At 43.7% G+C, this 21496-nt stretch overlaps 1 protein-coding gene across 8 annotated transcripts in view; it reads right to left on the bottom strand.

The window, feature by feature from the left end:
- Positions 1 to 21496, bottom strand: part of Metap1d (methionyl aminopeptidase type 1D, mitochondrial) — a 113762-nt gene that overhangs the window by 71245 nt on the left and 21021 nt on the right. For 3 of the 8 annotated variants that reach the window (XR_013050509.1, XM_015987903.3, XM_076569652.1), the window contains exon 1: positions 6887 to 7036. The exons of 1 other annotated variant lie outside the window; for it this stretch is intronic. Coding sequence is in view for 4 of the 7 variants with exons in the window: in XM_015987903.3 (XP_015843389.1) it covers positions 6887 to 7007 (121 nt within the window). In the remaining 3 variants the exon portion in view is untranslated. Of the gene's footprint in view, positions 1 to 6886; positions 7037 to 7127; positions 7251 to 7303; positions 7383 to 21496 lie in introns of those variants that run through there. 4 more of the 8 variants (XM_006972418.4, XM_042275454.2, XM_076569654.1 and 1 more) reach the window with 4 other exon arrangements.

Below are 21496 nucleotides of genomic sequence, written 5' to 3'. Positions count from 1 at the left end.
TCTTCTCATTAACTTGTGCATTAATACTTTGTGGCTAGAGAATAGAGCTTATAATTTGTTGTTGTTTTTTAGAACTATTAAGGCTTCTATTGGCATGAGTTATCAAGTTTTATCCTATTTTATACGTATCTGGGATTTTTGGTTTGGGTTCTTGCTTTACACATATTTGTAAAAATAAAAATACAGGTAATATTAAACCCAAAGCATCACATTTAATTTTTAAATCAAACCTACTAATTATACATTCTGAACTTTAACAGCCTTATTGTATCTACTTGTCAAGTTCTTAGTTCCCACTGTGACTGCGGTTTTTATCAGTTTTTCCTTTTGTTTCTAATAGTTCTTGCCTCGTGTATCTCAACACATTATTTGATTCATTATTAATAACTTTATTGTAGCATAATTAACTAGTCACTTTTCATTCACTCATTCAAAAAAAATCCTCGTTGAACTTTACATATCAGACATCATTCTAGGTGCCTGACGTACGTCAGAGAACAAAAGAAACCCAAATCCTGGTAGCGCTTACATTCTGCGGGAGACGGGCACCGGGCGAGCAGCCTGACAAGGAACTACTGTGCTGCGCAGGCCCGCTCCGGCATTGCAAGGGTCTGGCTTTTACTTTGAGGGCTTTAAGCAGAAGAATGACATGATCTAATTTGCATTTTTATAAGATCAGTCAGTCTACTAATGTTCACAATAGAATACAGAGGGCAGGGATAGCGACAGAGAGACCAGCGCGACTGCATTAATCCAAGGAAGAAATGATGTTGGTTAAAATCAGGTGGTAATGGAGAGAGAGAGAAAATTTGTTTGGTTTCTGGGTGTAAATTTTTATTTATTTATCATTTGTTTGTTTTTGCTCTTACTGTTTATTAGACAGGGTTTCTCTGTGTAACAGCCCTGGCTGTCCTGGAACTCACTTTCTAAACCAGGCTGCCCTAAAACTCACAGAGATCCACCTGCCTCTGCCTCCCTAGCACTGGCCTGGGTATATCTTAATGGTAGGTCCAACAACATTTCTATTTATTTATTTATTTAGGTTTCTTGAGACAGGGTTTCTCTGTGTAGCTCTGGCTCTCCTGGAACTCACTCTGTAGACCAGGCTGGCCTCGAACTCAGAGATCCACCTGCCTCTGCCTCCTGAGTGCTGGGATTAAAGGCGTGCACCACCACTGCCTAGCCCAACAAGATTTCTTAAATGTATTTATTAACGGACTAAATGCTGAAGAATTAAAAAAAAAGAGAGAGAGAGAGAAGGAAATGAGTGTGATCGAAGGTTGACAAGAAATCTGAAAATGTCACATCAGGGCTGGGGAGTCAGCTCAGCAGGTAAAGTGCTGGTTGTCACAGGAGGAGGTGAGCTTGATCCTAGCATCCATGGAAAAAAGCTGAGCTCTACAGTAAGTGCCTGTGACCCCAGGGCAGTGTGGGGGGGGGGGGAGCAGGCAGAGACAGGAAGATTTCTAAAGAGAGCTCAATGATCAGAGAGAGACTCTGCCTCAAAAAAATAAGGTGGAACCAGGGGTGGCGGCTCACACCTTTAGTCTTGGCACTTGGTAAGCAGAAGCAAACATCTCAGTTCTAGGCTAGCCTGATCTATATAGAGAAGTCCAGGCCAACCAGGGCTACACAATGAGATCCTGTCTTTAAAAAAAAAAGTGGAAAGTAATAAAGGGAGACTCCCAATGTCAACCTCTGGCTTCCACAGGCTCACACACAGTTAAGCGCACACACACACACACACACACACACACACACACACACACACACACATATATCCATGTACTCCTAAATCACACATAAACACAAAATTTGTAAAAAGTCACACTGTATACTTTATATAGGTGAATTGTATGGTATTCGAATTATATGCCAAATATGCTGCTTTTTAAAAAATTGCCATCAACTAGGCTGGGCATGGTGGCACAGAGGTATAATCTCAGCATTCAGGAGGCCAGCCTGGGCTACAAAGCAAGACCTCGCCTGAGAAACAAAATAATACAAACTTATCAACAACTAAGGTGAGAATTGGGGGAGGGAGACGGTAGGGGAAGAGTACTTACTACAAATCCAGTTTCCAAGATGTAAACATGTTGACTTTTTAAAAAGAATTTAAAGCCGGGCAGTGGTGACACACGCCTTTAATCCCAGCACTCAGGAGGCAAAGCCAGGCAGATCTCTGTGAGTTCGAGGCCAGCCTGGTCTACAGAGATCCAGGATAGGCACCAAAAGCTACACAGAGAAACCCTGTCTCGAAAAACCAAAAATAAATAAAGAAAAAAGAATGTGATACATATACATAAAAAAAATATATTTCTTATTTGACATGTTGACTTTGAGATGTCTATTAAGTGAAGATGTTCAGTAGGCAGGAGATGCAGCCCCTGACCGCTGTCAGGAAGCCCTGGGATCCTACAGCTGAACGACATTGTGTAGAGCCATGGGCTTAATGACTTCGTTAAGGGGTGGCTGAGTCTAGACACGGTCTGCAAAGTAACTTCTTATAATCTGCTCAGTGTTAATACTGCTGCTTTGCTTTTCACAATGGATTCTTCTCTGTGAACCAATTTTACCTTCTAGCTCAGCTCTGGAAACCTGGTAAAGGTGGGATAGCAGCTGTGACACAAAGGATTGTGGTCTGTGATGAAAGAGACTGTACTGGCTAGTTCTATGTCAACTGGACACATGCTACCTCATCCCTGGGGGGGGGCGCTCAGTTGAGAAAATGCCCCCATTAGATCAGGCTACAAGCAAAACCGTAGGGCATTTTCTTAATTAGTGATTGACGGGGGAGGGCCCAGACCATTGTGGGTGGGGGCACCCCTGGGCTGGTGGTCCTGGGTTCTATAAGAAAGATGTAGGCTGAGCAAGCCATGGGGAGCAAGTCAGTAAGCAGCCCCCCTCCATGGCCTCTGCATCTGCTCCTGCCTCCAGGTTCCTGCCCTGTTTGAATCCCTGTCCTGACTTCTTTTAATGATGAACAAAGCTATGGTTGCATAGGCCAAATAAACCCTAGTGAATTCTCCATTTGTCTAGAACACACAAGATCCTGTCTACAATCAAAACAAGCCTTCTTCTATTTATGGCAGCATAACTGCTCTAAGAATTCCTTGTTGTGTGATATTTTGATTGTGTTCTGACAAATAAAGCTTGCTTGGAGTCAGAGGGCGGAGTCAGCTACTAGCTGACCAAAACTAGCCACAGAGGTTTTGGAAGACTGAGGACAGACAGGAGAGGAAGCAGTAAGGCGGGCGGAAAGGGATCTGGCTCTGTTTTGGAGGAAGGGAACAGAACAGGTAGGAAGGACTGGTGACTTCTCTGTTTCTCTGATCCCAATATCTGACTCCTACATTTTTATTGATAAAGAATAATTAGAGTAACGGTTCAGTTCTTTCTGTATTAAGCAACCAGGCTAGCATGGGGACCAACTGGTTGGTGGCACTACATACTGAGGTAATGCAGAGGACAGTGAATCTTAAGAGAAAACAAATTAATCACACGCACCCCCAGATTTCTGCTCTGCAAAACCTTTCCAAACGTGGTATTGGGAAGTGAGGCCATGAACCATGTGAATGCTTGGCTAAGTCAGAGAATGAAGGTTTTGATTCAAAAGCAGCTGGAAAAGAGGCATGCCACTCCACAAGGTCATTAAGACTAAGCTGCTGCTGCTGACTGAGAGCTGAACCAATTCCAGAGTTTGCAATGTTGGTAGAAATAGGAACCCCACTTTAAGTCCAGTGCCAACGTACTTCCCTGAGCAAACCTCACAAAGCCTCCCAAAACCCAACAGCATTCAACTGAGACCCCAGAAAGTCTATGACTTAGGAGTTAAGAATCACCTGTTAACAGGGTAAAAGTGGATAAATTCCATCTAGCTGGCTGCCTGTCTTTATAAATAAAGTTTTATTGGAACATAGCTGTGCTCACTTGCACCTGGCAGCATTGAGAAATTGCAACAGATAGTATTGTCACAAAAGCCTAAGATACTATCTGGCCTTTACTGAATTCTACTCTGGAGTAAGACTCCTTGTATTTCCCCCTGGTATAACAGCAAAACCTCCAAAAAAAAATCTGTTCTAACAAAGAATAACATCAAGCCCAGCAAAACAAACTGCTGCCTAACACTCAACATAGCATAAAGACAGTCAATATAATCTCTAAAAGATATCCATTGTGGCCAGGCGTGGTATAGCACACCTTTAATCCCAGCACTCGGGAGGTGGAGGCAGAGGCAGTTGGATCTCTGAGTTCAAGGCCAGTCTGATCTACATAGTGAATTCCAGGATAGTTAAGGCCGTTATACAGAGAAACCCTGTCTCAAAAAACCAAGAAGAAGCCGGGCGGTGGTGGCGCACGCCTTTAATCCCAGCACTTGGGAGGCAGAGCCAGGCGGATCTCTGTGAGTTCGAGGCCAGCCTGGGCTACCAAGTGAGTTCCAGGAAAGGCGCAAAGCTACACAGAGAAACCCTGTCTCGAAAAAAAAAAAAAAAAAAAAACCAAAAAAAAAAAACCAAGAAGAAGAAAAAAAGATATCCATTGTGTGACATATACAATTAAATATTACATGAGGGGGCTGGAGAGATGGCTCAGTAGTTAAGAGCACTGACTGCTCTTCCAGAGGACGCAGGTTCAATTCCCAGCACCCACATGGCAGCTCACAACTGTCTGTAACTCCAGTTCCAGGGGATCTGATACTCATGGCAAAACACCAATGCATATAAAATAAATATAAATTAAAAAAATAAATACTACATGAGATATGAAGCAGGGAAATGCAATGAAGAAAAAGAAGGAGGAGGAGGAGGAGAAGAAGGAGAAGAAGAAGAAGAAGGAGAAGAAGAAGAAGAAGAAGAAGAAGAAGAAGAAGAAGAAGAAGAAGAAGAAGAAGAAGAAGAAGAAGAAGAAGAAGAAGAAACAGCTAAATAAAACAGACTATGAGGTAGCCCAGATTTCAAGTGTTTAAAATAGCTGTTATGGGCTGGAGAGCACATACTGCTCTTGCAGAGGATTTTGCCAGGTGGGTTCCCATAATCTATATCTTGGGCTCACAACTGCCTATAACTCCAGTTCCAAGGGATCTGACTCCTCTGGCCTCCTCGGGTATCTGCACATATGTGGTACACATAAATTCATGCAGAACACACACATGCACATAAATAATAAATAAAAACTAAATCTTTTTTTTAAGTTGTTATGTTTACTGGGTGTGGTGGCACATGCTTGTAATCTCAACTCTTTGGAGAGGACAGGAGGACCAGAAATTCAAGGCCATCCCACATAAGACACTTGTTAGGACAGTTGTTATAAAAGTATGTTCAAGTCCTTAAAGGATGGAGTTAGTGAGTAAATGGCTGGGAAATCTGAACAGAGAAACAGAGGGGGAAATGCCCAGGACTGAGGTTCACACCTCTAATCTCAGCACACAGGAGGTAGAGGCAGGAGGATCAGGAGTTCAAGGACACTTTGGACTACAAGAGGCTTTGTCTTAAAACAAATAGCTAAATGGCAATTCTAGAAATAAATACAATATATATGAGGGTGAGTGGGATTCTCAGTCTTTTTTCCTCCTTTTGTGGTAATGGGGATGGAACCCCAAACCAGGGCCTCATGGGTGTTAACCAAGAGTTTGACCACTGAGCTACACTCTCAGCCCCTAGGCTCATTTTTTAGAGACACACAGTGAAAAGGATCTACAAATGAAGTGATATATACCTAGGGCATACCTTAAAATAATACAGTTTGGGGACGGCAATGTGGCTGGGGGAAGAGGAGCAACTGGTCTCTAGGCGCATGGTATGTGTTTGAAATTTCTCATATTAAGAACATTCTAAGGCTAAAAAAGGATAATCTATTCTTCGCAAGAACAAAGTTGTTGGGTTTTGTTTTGTTTTTGTTTTTTCTTTCTCTGTGTAGCTTTGGAGCCTGTCCTGGAACTCACTCTGTAGACCAGGCTGGCCTTGAAATAACAGAGATCCGCCTTCCTCTGCCTCCCAAGTGCTGGGATTAAAGACATTCGACACCACCGCCAGGCTAAGAATAAGTTGTTTTAAATGTAAAAGATCATTCAAGTGATGCTCTGTGTACACATAATGATGACTCATCTTTGCCAAAGTCTCTAAGATATGTTAGACACTACATCTTCATAAATTTTGAATGCTTTGGTGACTATAGGCATTTCATAAACACTGAGTATTTTATTTCACAAAACTGTGAATGTGTGTCATTCTCTGTATGTATTACAAACTTAGATGCACACATCCACCCCAATACATGGGTATCTAACTTCACAAACGGGGGTTGCTTTAAGCTACACTGGACCGGTGAGACTGTTCAATGGGCAAAAGTGTTACTACCAAGCCGGATGACCTGAGTTCAATCTCTGGGACCCAGGTGATGGAAAGAGAAGTCCCCAAAGTTCTCCGAAGGCCTTTATTGCACACCTTGGCACCTGCTGGAGCACACACTTACACAATAAATAGACAAACAAATACATGTAATTTTTAAAGCAAGGAATTTGTCCTACAACTTGCTTTTTCCCAACAATATGTTTTGAGGATACCATTCCATGTTAACTCAACCCTTTTTACATATCCTTAGACATACACACACACACACACACACACACACACACACACACACACAGATGTAGGTATCTGCTTTCACACAAGGTGACTGTGTTAAGTTAATCTGAGTTGGCATACAATAAGTGCTGGGTATTACTATGAAAATATCACCTCCTAAAACCGTTCCTATGTGCCTGGCACTTAAGTAGTCTCTCAAGTTGTTGGTGCTCCTTTTCCCTCGTCCTTGAACCAATTTCTGCGTTCTTTCCAGCAAAGAGTCAAAACCTATACTAATGCAACGATGATTCACGCGGACGCACCTGTCTGGAATGACTCGGGCATCATTAGTTCTCTTGAGTTATCATGAGAGTAATCACATTTTACAAGTTCCTCAAAAAGACATGCCAATACAATAGCTCTAAACCGAGTGTCCAGGCGCATTTCACAGTCGTCGCCGGCCTATATGTCTGTAACACTAATCACACAAGTAAAATGGGGTCAGAAAACTTTAGGCCATGACCCCCCACCCCCCCAAAAAAAAAAAAAATCTCAAGGACTAACCACTCAGGGACATGGTCCAGGAAAGGAGTGGACAAACGTGTGTCTGTGTTTCTGCAGGGTGCCAGTGTGTGTCGTGTGCGTGGGTCTGACTGAGAGGACGCGCGTGCGTACCACGTCCACGCGCGGACGTCTCTCTAGGCGCTCAGCCCCGGAGCGGTCGGATTCCGATCGCTTACCTCCACGGACGAGCAGGTGGACGCCGACGGGCGCCGCCATGTTGGCTCCGGTCACGTGGCCAGGAGAGGGCCTCGCAGCTCCGCCCACTGGAGAAGCCGCGCCACCCAAGCCCAGAGGCGCTGAGACGGCCGGAGGGGAGTGCGCGTGCGCGTGAGCCTGACTATGGGGGAACCCAGGTTAACTAGTAGCTCTGGTGCCTCGACCAGCAGCTCCAGCTGCGGCCAGCTCGCTCTCGCGCCACGGGAGGCTGGCTCCCGCCGCAGCTCTTGCTCTGCGCCCTGGCACCCATCTAGGATGGAAGAAAACTGTCAGGTAAGTGTGGCCGCCAGTATTTATGGCATCAACATTTTGGTGCATGGAAACATGAAGCTGGGCTGGAAAAAGAACACAATCAGTGTGCAACATGGCCCTTTGCATCGTCTTCCACTCTCTCACAAATTATTTCACAGCAATTAGTTGGAAGGTAGAATTTGGTTCAAACTCATCAGCTGCCCCTTGCTATGTTTGAACCTAAATTACTCAACGGAGACTCCAGAATAGAATAGCTAAGACACCTATGTGCTCCAGTGGGTATCCTCGGGGGATTTCTCTCCCCCCCCCCATTACACTTCCTGCGTGGCAGTATTAACTGGTGGTGTTCCTTTAGACATTTAAAGGATGACCCTGTCAATATGCATAGCCCACAACTGAACCCCACAGAAAGTCAAGTATGAGTTAAGCGAGGCAGCTGGTGTATCTTCGATGATACTGTTGCCCATTTTTATCACCTTCTGCCCTTGTTCTGATGTGGATTCCAGCCGGTCATGGACCGTGTGTTACCCATTTTGGTAGCCTCCAGGGCTCAGCACAGAACATGGTACTCCAAGATGTGTATGGTGAAGGAGCCCAAACTGTGGGTGTAGCAGTTTCTGGACTTTGAATGCAGTCAAAATCAATAAGATTCTTTGTGAATGTGCTGATGTCTTCTTATTGATTTTTAAGACTCCATATGCTGAACCGGCATGGTGGTGCACACCTTTAATCCCAGCACTCAGGAGGCAGAGTCCAGAGGATCTCTGTGAGTTCAAGGGCAGCCTGGTCTACATAGTAAGTTCCAGGACATCCATAGCTACATAATAGAGAGACCCTACATAATAGAGAGACCTGTGCCAAACAAAACAAAACTACAAATAAACAAAAACAAAAAGCCAGAAGAGAATTCACAGCCTCAATGAAAAGTTAGTTCAGAAATGAGTAAAGGGGAAGCACAAGCCCTTCCTCGCCTCAGCACACGACGGTCCTCATTCCAGACCTCTGCCTTGGCTTTAAGTGAAGTCACAGGCTCTAAAGTTTTACCCTTTCTACTCATCATAAACCTCAAGTCTGAGAACACTTGATCCAAGCTCCTTCTTTTTGTTTGAGAATGCACATAATATGATTTGATCAAATCCATTCCTGTCACCTCCCATGATCCCCCACCCTCCTCTTACTCAGTCCCGTCTCTCCCACCGCTTTCCCTCCCAACTTCATGGGTTTTGTTTTTTGTTTTGTTTTGTTTTTTAACCCACTGAGTTCACTTAATCCTGCCAGCATGCACATTAATGTAGGGCCGTCTACTGGAGCACAGGTATCCTATCCGGGCCAGAGACCCTGAGGAAAACTGTCCTCCCTCCCCCAGGAGCCGTCCATTGCCAACCCTCAGCTGGGGGTGGGACTCTGTGACCTCCTCCTGATCCCTGTTGAGATCTTGGCTAGCTAGGCCTTGTGCACATAGTCATAGCCACTGTGAATTCTTGTGTGCGTTGTGCCTTTTGAGTCAAGAAAACATCGTTTCAGAGCAGTCACCCACTACCGGCTCTTAGAATCTGTCTGTAACTCCCCTCTAATGAGATGATTCCCTGAGCCTTGGAGCAAGAGAATCTAACATGAATGTCCCATTTAGGGATGAGCACAGTCTGTTATTCTTGCATGTTAACCAGTTGTAAGTCTTTATTTTAATCTTCATCTACTACAAAAAGAAACTTTCTCTCATGAAGGTTAAGAAATGCACTAATGTCTGGGAATAAAGAGAAGAACTTAGAGCTGGGCATTGGTATCACATGCCTTTAATCCCAGCACTTGGGAGGCAGAGGCAGGCAGATCTCAGAGTTTGAGGCCAGCATGATCTATAGCATGAGTTCCAGGCCAGCCAGGGCTACATAGAGAAAAAGAAAAAAAAAAAAAAGATAAGATTTTAGGGTGCAGTTTAATACCATGTCTATTTATCAGAGTAATAGTTTATTGTCCCCTAGAGTCTATGACCTACACAGTCATGGATCCCTGGCCTAGTTAACAGTACCATACATGTGTTTTGTCTTTGGAGTGGACCTTAAATCCAATTAGAAGGTGACTGGTTGCTCCCATAACATTCATGACATTACTGCACCAGTGGTCCATCTTGTCAGCCAAGCCAGTCATTATTGTAACTTACAGAGTTCACAGCTGAGTAAAACTGTTGACTATTTTCTTCCCCTAGCAGCATGCATCATGCCTTCCAGCGCTATAAGGCAAATAGACTCCTGTAGCTTCCTTCAAGCTCCTTTATTTACAAACGCTGATCATTTCTAGGGAGAGGATTTCTGAATGTGGCATATCTGTCCTCTGTGTAACTGAAACCCCAAAGCATAGCAAAGGAGCCTGACAGTCGGGCACTGAGCTAGGAGATGTGCAGAAGAAACTTAGAATCCCCAGTGAAGCACCAGAAGGTATAAAACCCAATTTCAAACACCTGGAACAGAAGATGTATTCATGCAATGTAGCTTAGCCAGCCCTTGGAAAACAAATGCATGATCTGTGTAGAATCCTATGGAGGAAGTCCGAAATAAGTTCAGTATGGTGGGGTTAGAGGTATAGCTCATCCTGCACAGTGCTCATCTAGTCCTAGGTTCGATCCCCAGTACACCACATAAAAAAGCCATAGTGGTACATGCTTCAATCCCAACCCTCAGGAGGTAGAGACAGGAAGGTCAGAAGTCCCTGATCAGGGAGTTGGGGTAGATCATATGATCAAGATACATTGTTTGAGTAGATGGATGGATGGAATTGTCAAAGAGTAACCTAAGTTCAAGACCATTCTTAGGTACTTGACAAGTTCAAGGCCAGATACATGAGATCTTGTCTCAAAAAACAAAAAAACATGTCAGGGGCGACGGGTATCTGCAGATGAAATATAAGGGAATTTGTCTGGTGAACTTGTTACAGGGCACCCAGTCTAGCAACATGATGAGCTCCAGGTTGGATACGAGACCATGGAAAGTGACATAAAAGGACATATGACAGTCTCTGGAATGTACACACACACACACACACACACACACACACACACACACACACGCATGCATATGTACACCACAAACACAAAAGCACTCAGCACTCAGAAGGCAGAGGCAGGTGGATCTCCGAGTTTAAGGTCATGTGATCTACAATAGCTAGTTATAAGCTATCCAGGGCTACATAGTGAGGTTCTGTCTAAAACAGAAGAAAACATGTTGACTTGTAAGTAATTACTGATCTAAAAAATAAATCAGAAATTCCTCTATGCATGCTTTTGAAAAACTAAACATTCCACCCTTTTCTTTTTCTTAGTATGCATGCTTCCTTTGGCTTCACATATACCAGGGTTAGAATGATATAAAGAAGATTAACATGGCCCCTGTGCAAATGATGTACAAAGTCATGAAGTGTTCTTATGATTATATTTTTAGTTGGGGGAAGGGGAGAGAAAATGCTCAAAATATATTGCATGAAATCAATTTTAAATAAAAATGAAAAATCAAGCCGGGCGTTGGTGGCGCACGCCTTTAATCCCAGCACTCGGGAGGCAGAGCCAGGCGGATCTCTGTGAGTTCGAGGCCAGCCTGGGCTACCAAGTGAGCTCCAGGAAAGGCGCAAAGCTACACAGAGAAACCCTGTCTCGAAAAACCAAAAAAAAAAAAAAAAAAAAAATGAAAAATCAGTGAAAATAATACATTAAAAAGACTTCTGCCACACAAATTTTTCTAAAGTTGCATGTAATTTGTAATAAATGTTAACTCTGTTGGTTTCTGTAATACTGTTTTCAGTACATTAGGGATTGTGAGACATAAAGTAAATCTTTGAAGGGCACAGTTTAGAGCTTTACATATTTTCTAGGATAACCCATAATGAAGATATTTTTGTAAACCTAGACTGTAGGCAGGGCAGTGGTGGCACATGCCTTTGATCCCAGCACTTGGAAAGCAGAGGCAGGCGGATCTCAGTGAGTTCAAGGCCAGCACCTAGATTGTAAAAAGAGCCTGTATTGGTGACGTTTCTGTTGCTGTTGTGAAAACCTCACAACAAAGGCAATTTATAGAAGGAAGAGTTTGTTTGGTTTATAGTTCCAGGGAGATTCGAGTCCCTCGTGGTGGGGACGTGTGGCGGCAAGCACGCAGCATGATGTCTAGAGCAGGGAGCTAAGCACTCCCATCTTCAATGAGGAGGTAGTGGACTGAGTGAGCAGGAAGCAGGGCGAGGCTCTATAATCCTAAAGCCCTGCCTCTTCCTCCGGCAAGGCTGCATCACCTAACCCTCCCCAACAGCGCCACCAACAGAGAACCAAGTGTCCAAACATTCAAGCCTATGGGGCACATTTCTCATTCAGATCACCACAGGGGCAAAGGTATTTGTCCTGTGTGGATTTTTGTTAACTAGACTCAGAACTGTCTAGGAGGAGGAGTCTCCGTTGAGAAAATTACCTGTAGGCAAGTCTGTAGGGACATTTTCTTGATTAGTGATTGATGTAGGATGGCCCACCTCACAGTGGGTGATCGACGCCCCTGAGCTGGTGGTCCTGGGTGCTGTAAGGAAGCAGACTGAGCAAGCCATGAGGAGCAAGCCAGGAAGCAGCATTTCTCCATGACCCCTGCTTCAGTTCCTGCCTCCAGGTCCTTGCCTGAGTTCCTTCTCTGGCTTACCTTCATGATGGAGTACACCTGTAAGCTGAAACACACCCTTTCCAGCCCAGCTTGCTTTGGGGTCCTGGTGCTTACCACAGCGATAGAAAACAAACAGGGACAAGATTCATAGACACATTTGTCACTTATGGAAACATTGTAACGCTAAGTGGCTGACTGCAGTGTCAACTAATGCTCATCCAAAGTTGGTTCCCTGATCCGCAGCTTCCTGGGCCTTCTTGGGGGCACTCAGCTGCCTTCACTCTCTCTCTCTCTCTCTGACCCTGCCTCTGAGTTTTGACCTCTGAATTTCCCCCCGAAAACTTAGCTTTTTTTTTTTTTTTTATTTGATTTCAGGTTAATTTCTTAACCTTTTACTCTGTGGCTTGAGAAGAACATTTCCAATCCTACCCTTTAATTTGTCCAATTTTAGGATGAAGAAATGCTTTATTTATTTATATGTTTTAAGCCAAATGAGCGTTTCTTTCCATGAACCAGGAGTGCCGCGTAAACATACTCTTTGTGCATTGCGGAGACCCGTCTTCGTACTGGCTGGACCCCTTGGTCAGCATTGGGCAATTATATGTCTGGGCAGGTGGTCTCCGGGGTGCTCTTTTAACAAACTTGTGGGCCGAATGCAACGTGTCCTCCACCAGCTATTTGAGATAATCATGTATATGTTACCGAATCGTCTAGAAGTACTTTTAGGGAAAATAGGAAAATGCTCCGCATTTCTTGAAGAAAACAATGCCATGTGCGAGGCAGTTGTGATGTGGGTTTCTCTTTGTTGTTTGTGCTCGTCCTGCAGCACCCAGACGGGGGCCAGGACACGAGGGGAAAGGAGTTGTGGTCATGCCGCTGCCCTCCTCACCTATCATGGTATCGTCTCAGTCCTAGAATTCCTAAGCAAATGAAGTCCCGTGAGCCCGTTCCCCGGGAGCAACCCCGTGGAATTCAGCGAGTTTCAGGATCCAGACATTTACACACAGGACACCAGCAGCTACCTTGCTGCCTTCTCTCGAGGATTCTTTTTCCTTTTCTTTTCCTCTTTATTTTTATTTGTTTGTTTGTTTATCGAGGTTTTTTGAGTGAGAGTTTCTCTGTATAGCCCAGGCTATCCTGGAACTAGCTCTGTAGACCGGGCTGACCTCGAACTCACAGAGATCTGCCTGCCTCTGCCTCCCGAGTGCTGGGATTACAGGCGTGTGCCACCCCCGCCCGGCATGTATCAGCATTTTCTAACAATACTGCCTGCCTCGGTCAGAGTTGCCTGTGGAGCTATAGTAACACACAAGAGACAAGGCTCTTCTAAGCCTCCCCACCTCTTGAGGCTGTTTAGATTTAAGCAGAGCTGTGTGCCTTTGCTGGAGCTGGGGCTAGAGCTCAGTTGGTGGAATGCTTGCCTAGCATGCAAGAAGCCCTGGGTTCATAAAACCAGCCATTTTGGTTCAGGTCTACAATCCCAACATGACAGAAGGGTCGGAAATTCAAGGCTATATAGCAAGTTCAAGACCAGCCTGGGCTTATTGTGGCTTCTTTTATTGTTTTATTAAAATGAATAAATATTTTTATTTATTAAAGTAAATAAATAAATAAATATTAAAGTAAATAAAATAAAGCTTGGGAGTCAAATATTAGAGAATAAACCTAATAGATCCACAGAGTGATGAAGAAATGATCATCTGACCTTCTTCTTCACCTTCCCTGAGCAAAAAGACCACGTATCTTTCAAGCCCCTCCTTATTCCTCTCTGTGTCCCTCTATCTTCCTCTGAGTCCTCCAGAAAACTCTATGGTCCACTCCATTGGCAGTCTCTGATTGACAACACAAATCTTCAACAACATTTCCCCTTTTTTGTCTTAAAGGAAAGGTTTTTAATTTTAACATAGTAAAACTATATATACAATAAGAACAATTTAGCCAGGCGGTGGTGGCGCATGCCTTTAATCCCAGCACTTGGGAAGCAGAGCCAGGCAGATCTCTGTGAGTTTGAGGCAGCCTGGGCTACAGAGTGAATTCCAGGAAAGGCGCAAAGCTACACAGAGAAACCCTGTCTCGAAAAACCAAACCAAAACAAAACAAAACAAAACAAAAGAACAATTATCAGGTATTGTCTAAATAAAAAGAAAAGCTATTAACTTTATAACAAAATGAAACTATATGCAATAAGATCAGTTATCAAGTAAGAATTACAGTTACAACGTCCAGTACAGTTGTATTAGGCAAATTTAGAGAAAATACTCCATTATCTATCCTCTCTTGGTGAGTCCAAAGTTTGTACTACTTAAGTCTTTATCACCTTGTAAGTTTTGAAATAAATTACTTAGTTCACGAGTTGTTAATCCAATTGTGGGCCTCAGCCAATTATTATCTCCTGGCAATTTTTGAAAATCATTAAGAGTTCGTAATTGATCTCTCTTGATTTGTACTTTCTGTGTTTGAATTTTTTGTAAACCTATCTTATATCCTAGGTAATTAATAGAATCTCCTCTGTGTATTTTTTTCAGGAGCAATTGGTAATCCCTAACAAGGCATTTTTTTTTTTTACTTCTTCAAACACTTTTTTAAGGTATCTGTATCTGAATCAGCTAATAAGATGTCATCTATTTAATAGTAAATATAGATTGAAGAAGCTATTTATGAATTATTTTAATGGCTGTTGTACAAAATATTGACACAAGTTAAGACTGTTTAACATCCCTTGTGGAGGAATTTTCTACTGATACTTTTTAATAGGTTAAGAACTATTATAAGTAGGTACTGTGAAGGCAAATTTTTTTCTATCTTGTTCTTGTAAAAGTATAGTTTAAAAAAAAGCAGTCTTTTAAATCAATCATTATAATAGACCATCCTTTAGGCAATAGAAAAGGCAAGGGAATTCCAGACTGTAGAGGGCCCATTGGCTGAATCACCTTATTTATGGCTCTTAAATCTGTTAATATTCTCCATTTTCCAAATTTCTTTTTAAAGACAAATACAGGAGAATTCCAAGGACTGGTTGGTTCTTCAATATGTTGAGATTTAACTGCTCCTGAACCAGCTTCTAATGCCTGTAATTTTCCTGATGTCAAAGGCCATTGTTCCACCCACCCAGGTTTCTCAGTTACCCATTTTAAAGGCAGGGCTGTTGGCCCTTTGAAAGACCAACAGCAGTTTTGCTGGGCTTATGTACAACCTGAACAGACTGGTGACTGTTCTTGATAATACCTTCTAATATTTCTCTCAGAAGCAAACTTTAGTTTGTGGTTTCTTTCTGAGATTGGAGGAATATTAATCTGGGTTCTCCATTGTTGTAACAAATCATGTCCCCATAAATTCATTGCTATGTTAGCCACATATGGTTTTATTTTTCCTGTCCTTCTGGCCCTATACACTCGACCCACCTTGTACTTTGTTTTACCTGATGTAAAGTTCCAATCCCCAGACACTGAATATTTACCTCCTGAAGAGGCCAATCTGGATGTCAAGATCTTGGTGAAATTACTGTTATATTCACGCCTATATCAAGTTTAAACCTTTAATCACAATGACATTTATTTGTATTTTTAGCTTTGGTCTTAAGTCATTTATAGAAGTTTGCCAAAATACTTTTTTGTGGTCTCTCCTGAAATTTTTGTTTTATCTAATGAAGCTGTTATGTCATTCAGAGCAGTATGGCTTTTAACAATAGGCATTGAATCTTTGAATTGCTCTGTGAAGGGGTTTCCCAATACTGACAGGGAAAGATTGAACAAAATTTGATATGGGGGCCTTCGAGAGGCCCCCTAAGGCATTTTCTGATGGCAAAGGGCTACCTTATGTTATTATTTGTTTTTGCTCTTTTGAGGGGCCAGCCACCCAGCTCCCAAATAAAAACCACATGTAGAGGCTTAGTCTTATTTATAAATATCTGGCCTTAGCTTGGCTTGTTTCTTGCCAGCTTTTCATATGTTTAACTTATCTCATTTACCTTTTGCCTGTGGACTTTTCCCATTCTCTTACTTCTGTAAATCTTACTGTTAGTCTGTGGCTTGCTGTGTAGCTGGCTGGCTGGCCCCTGGAGTCCTCCTCCTTCTCTGGCTACTTCTTCTTTTTCCCAGATTTCTTCTTTATACTCTCTGTCTGCCAGCCCTGCCTATCCTTTCTCTTGCCTCACTACTGGCCATTCTGTTCTTTATTAGACCATCAGGTGTTTTAGACAGGCAAAGTAATACAGCTTCACAGAGTTAAACAAATGCAACATAAACAAAAGTAACACACCTTAAAATAATATTCTACCTTACCTGTGCCTTGTTGATCTACAGTCATTAGTCCAATGATGGCCTTTGCCACACCTTCTGTATATTCCAGAAGGCAGGGACCTTCTGTTTGGATTATCTCTAGAAAAAAACATTGTTTTTCAGGAATTCCTTGTCTACAATCCCTTTTAAGATGACCTGGTTTACCACAATTAAAACATCTGACCTTTTGATTTTCCTTAAAATTTTTAGGAATCACTTCTCATATCCAAGTATCATCATAATGTGAGATCCAATATCAACTGTGTTTTAGGTCCATTTATATATGGATGCTGAGCTTATCTTTAAAGGCTTAATCACCCTCTTTTGCATTCTGAATTAGCATTTTCAGAAGCCAAATATTTAATTAATATTTAGCTACTGGGTCTGATATCATTCTTTTTACAGCTGAAGTCAATCTTTGTAAAAGATCAGTGAAGGCTTCTTTTGGGCCTTGTATAATTTTTCTAAATGACTCAGTCCACTTTCCTGATTCTTCAACCCTGTCTCAAGTATTCAAAGCTGCTGTACAGTGTACGGCCAAGGTGTGACCATCAAATGTAGACTGCAGTTTCACTACCTCTAGCCCTATTTCAGTGTTCTATGACCCTGGCTTCCTCTCTCCACCATGTTTCCCATTGTACCTGAGGACCAGCTTCCAATATTGCTGTTACTAAATTTTTCCAGTCTTGTGGAATAAATCTGTTCCAAGTTGGCCATGAATTTAACAAAACTGTTTCACAAAAGGTGAATGCCTACTATATGAAACTACTGCTTCCTTAAATCTCTTCAAATCTAACATTTATGTAGGATCCCAGTTAACGTCTGCATAACCTTGGGGGTCCCTATCATCTGATGGTCATTCCTGTATGGTAGCTGGATAAATTAAGGCTGGTTTTCTAATATCCTTAGGCCACTCCTCTTCAGTTTCATAATGCAGTGGTGAGGTAGGTTCTGCTCTAAACTCCTGTCTCTGTGTGAATATTTTTCTTAGTTTTATTAGTAGATCTTTCCAAGTATTTTATCTTATCAGTCAATTTTTCATATTTGGCACCAATATCAAATCACTTTTTAAAGGATAAAACATGAATTACCAAACTGATAATAATTATAATCAACATGTTAATCTCAGCTAAATTGATTAATCCCTTCATTTAATTTTATCATTTTCAAACCATGCATTATGGAGCCATACAGAGACCTAATTTCCTGCATCACAATATTCACCATTCTTAACATGGGAAAGGTATATATGGGGTTTTTGTTTGTTTGGTTGGTTGGTTTTTGGAGACAGGGTTTCTCTGTGTAGTTTTGATGTCTGTCCTGGATCTCACTCTGTAGACCAGGCTGGTCTCGAACTCACAGAGATTCTCCTGCCTCTGCCTTCCGAGTCCTGGGATTTAAGGTATGTGCCATCATCACCCGGGCCGTTTGTTTGTTTTTAATCTAATTTTCCCTTCAAGAATTCCCAGGTGTCTCACCAGATCTGTTGACACTAATAGTGAAGGCAAAGCTGTGGTCCATTGTGGGGGTGTGGCTGTGGTCCACTGTGGGGTGTGGCCGTGGTCCACTGTGGGGGTGTGGCTGTGGTCCACTGTGGGGTGTGGCCGTGGTCCACTGTGGGGTGTGGCCGTGATCCACTGTGGGGGTGTGGCTGTGGTCCATTGTGGGGGTGTGGCTGTGGTCCACTGTGGGGGTGTGGCTGTGGTCCACTGTGGGGTGTAGCCGTGGTCCACTGTGGGGTGTGGCCGTGGTCCACTGTGGGGTGTGGCTGTGGTCCACTGTGGGGGTGTGGCTGTGGTCCACTGTGGGGTGTGGCTGTGGTCCACTGTGGGGTGTGGCTGTGGTCCACTGTGGGGTGTGGCTGTGGTCCACTGTGGGGGTGTGGCCAGGCAGCCGGACTAGCTCTATCTGGCCCCGGCACTTGTGCCATCAAGACCCGCTTGGGAGGGTGTTCCAGGAAGCCCGCTCAGCTGCTTGTGCCAGGCTGTGCTGTGAGTGGGAGGGAGGGGCCTGAGAGGTGGATACAATGGGCGAGAGAAGCCTTGGCAGCTAGGACACAGAAGGGCATAGGCCGCCCGAATGACAGCGGGTGACTCGGCTGCTGCAGAGCCTGCAGGCAACAGCAACTCCGCATCTGGGGGCCAGGGTGCAGTCTTTGCAGGGAATCATAACAGAAAAAGCCCCTGATGGGACAAGCTGGTGACCCACGGCAGTGGGGAACCGCCAAGTGAGCTCGCCAGGCGTTCGACACCAGCTATTGCAACTTCTTATATTGTTTTATTTTAAAAAAAATAATAAAGCTTGGGAGTCAAATATTAGGGAATAAACCTAATAGATCCCTGGAGCGATGGAGAAACGATCACCTGACTCTCTTCTCCACTTTCCCAGATTGAAAAGACCGTGCATCTTTTAAGCCCCTCCTTATTCTTGTCTGTGTCCCTTTCTCTTCCTCTGAGTGGGCCAGAACTATGGTTCGTTGGCAGTCTTAGAGCAACACTATAAACAAATCTCCTGAAACGGGGGCTATCTGTTAAACACGGCTAACATCCCATCTCAAACAAACAGGCAAAAAACTATGCGTTTCTCCAGTGAGCTCTAAATAAAAGTGTGAGCAATTAGAATCTGCTATATTCCCCAACTGATGACTCCTGGGAAAGTAGCACTTGCTTATGTATTTTTGGAGAAAGAAAATTTCCATTTGTAGCAGGGGGAGAATTTCCAGGAAAATATAGTTATTGATCACTAAACACACAAGTGCCCACTCTAGGCTCCAAAGAGGTATAATGTTTTTCTTTTTACCATCATTGGAAAGCTGAGACTCACGTGGTCACTAGACCATCCATCACAAAACACTCAGCCATAAGCTCCATTGAGCAATGTCAAATGTAAGGATGTTACAAATTGTAGGCATCCCTGGGAGACAAGAGCTGAGAATAATTGGGAACTTAAAAGGCACGGGTTGCAGAACATCGCACCTGCTGGAGCTCCTTTACCACCTGCGAAGATGCGGGGGAGAAGGACGGGGAGAGGGCCCGGATGCCTCCTTTAGTGGCCCCAAGCCATACTCAAAAAAGAATAGAGTGGATGTGTTCTCTTGATCACCTTGCTGGACGTTTGGGAAAAGTCGGTTGGTTTTTTTTTCTTCTCCGTTCACACGTATAATATCTGCTCTTAAAAACACTACAAAATTACAGAAAGGAATCATAATAGTAATAATAATAAAAACCTCCCAATGTGTTTCCCAGGCAATGATAGTTAATGAGTTGTTGTTTATCCTCAAGACCTTTTTCTACTCATATTGCACTTGTATTTTTCCATCATGGCATATTCTCCTGTTTGTTGTTAAATATCTAGTGTGCTTGATTTGAAACATATGGTCCCCTAGGACAGTGTAAGGCAGTTCATTTGGCCATTAATATCAGAGGTTAAATATTGGTGTGGGATTTCTTTCTTTCTTTTTTTGTTTTTCGAGACAGTTGCTTTGTGTAGCCTTGGCTGTCCTGGAACTAGCTCTGTAGACCAGGCTGGCCTCAAACTCATAGAGATCGCCTGCCTCTGCCTCCCAAGTGCTGGGATTAAATGTGTGCACCAGGGTGGTGATGGCACATACCTTTAGTCCCAGCACTGGGGAGGCAGAGGCAGGTGGATCTCTGTGAGTTCGAGGCCAGCCTGGGCTACCAAGTGAGTTCCAGGAAAGGCGCCAAAGCTACTCAGAGAAACCCTGTCTGGAAAAACCAAAAAAAAAAAAAAAAAAAAAAAAAAAAAAAAAAAAAAAAAAAAAAAGTGTGCACCACCACCACCTGGCTGTGTATGATTGTCAAAATTTCCTTCTTAAAAGCATGAAACACTGTAATCCTTGATCAGTTAATCAAAAAACTTTAGTAAGCAGCACTTGGTCTGCCGAGGCAGGAGGATTAGCAGTTCAAGGCCAGCCTTGGCTATACCACAGACCCTGTCTCAGAAAAGGAAAGGGCCTGGGAGATGCAACGTGGAAATTACAAATTAAGGATTTGATAATAGAAAACTACCCCCCCACACCTACACACACACACACACACACACACACACAGGTGCAAAACTAAGCTGTATGGTGCACTTGAGACCTACACCCACCCCCTCTACCCCCCACTCACCCCACCCTCACCCTCTCCACCCCCCACTCACCCCCCACCCCCACCCCCGCTTCAAGACCTGCTCCCTCCCTTGGCCAATTCTATATTCAAGACTAAGACTGGGGATGCAGAGCAGAAGGCATATGCTGCAAGCAGCTCCGGGCCCCCAGCAGCTCCAGCCTCGGGAGTCCGCTGCCTGGAGTGCATTCTCTACATCTGATGCACAAGCACTCGCACTTGCTTTTGCTTGATAAAGAATAAAGAAAGGCAAGCGGCGGCAGCTGCCGCCGGAGCAGACGGAAAACAAGCCTTGCTGGGCAGCCCAGCAGCCTTCACAAAGGCCGATTCAGAGGCTCGCGCAGACAAACGGAGCAGCTGAAGACTTCAGCACGGTCACCTGCCCAAATGTTAATTGCACATTTAAAGGGCTGTCTAGGTGACCTGAGGATTTAACAGAGCACATTTCCAACTGGCCTTTCATTAAGATGGACAGGAGAATGCAGATGAAGAACTGGAGATAGGGGTCGGGTGGTGGTCAGGCAAACAGTTTTAATCCCAGCAAAGGCAGGCAGATTTCTTGAGTTCGAGGCCAGCCTGGTCTACAGAGCTAGTTCCAGGAAAGCCAAAGGTACATAAAGAAACTCTGTGTCAAAAATACAAAACAGAAGAACTGGAGATGCTGCAAAGCTCACAGACTGCACTCTGGCCCCACCTAATTCCAAGGAGACCACAAGGGCCAGGGAGAAGGCTGGAGGAGAGGCAGGGAGAAGGCTGGAGGAAAGGCAGCCCTTCCTTTTCCAATCTGTGTACATAGTGATATAGTGGGAAGGTGTTTTTCCTCTTAAAAGTATTAATATTTGTGTGTTTGTTTATTCGTTTGTTTTTCTAGA

Source organism: Peromyscus maniculatus, chromosome 4, assembly GCF_049852395.1.
Source record: "Peromyscus maniculatus bairdii isolate BWxNUB_F1_BW_parent chromosome 4, HU_Pman_BW_mat_3.1, whole genome shotgun sequence".
NCBI lineage: Eukaryota > Metazoa > Chordata > Mammalia > Rodentia > Cricetidae > Peromyscus > Peromyscus maniculatus.
The sequence above is the reverse complement of the archived record's forward strand: the minus strand, read 5'-3'. Positions and strand labels throughout refer to the sequence as shown.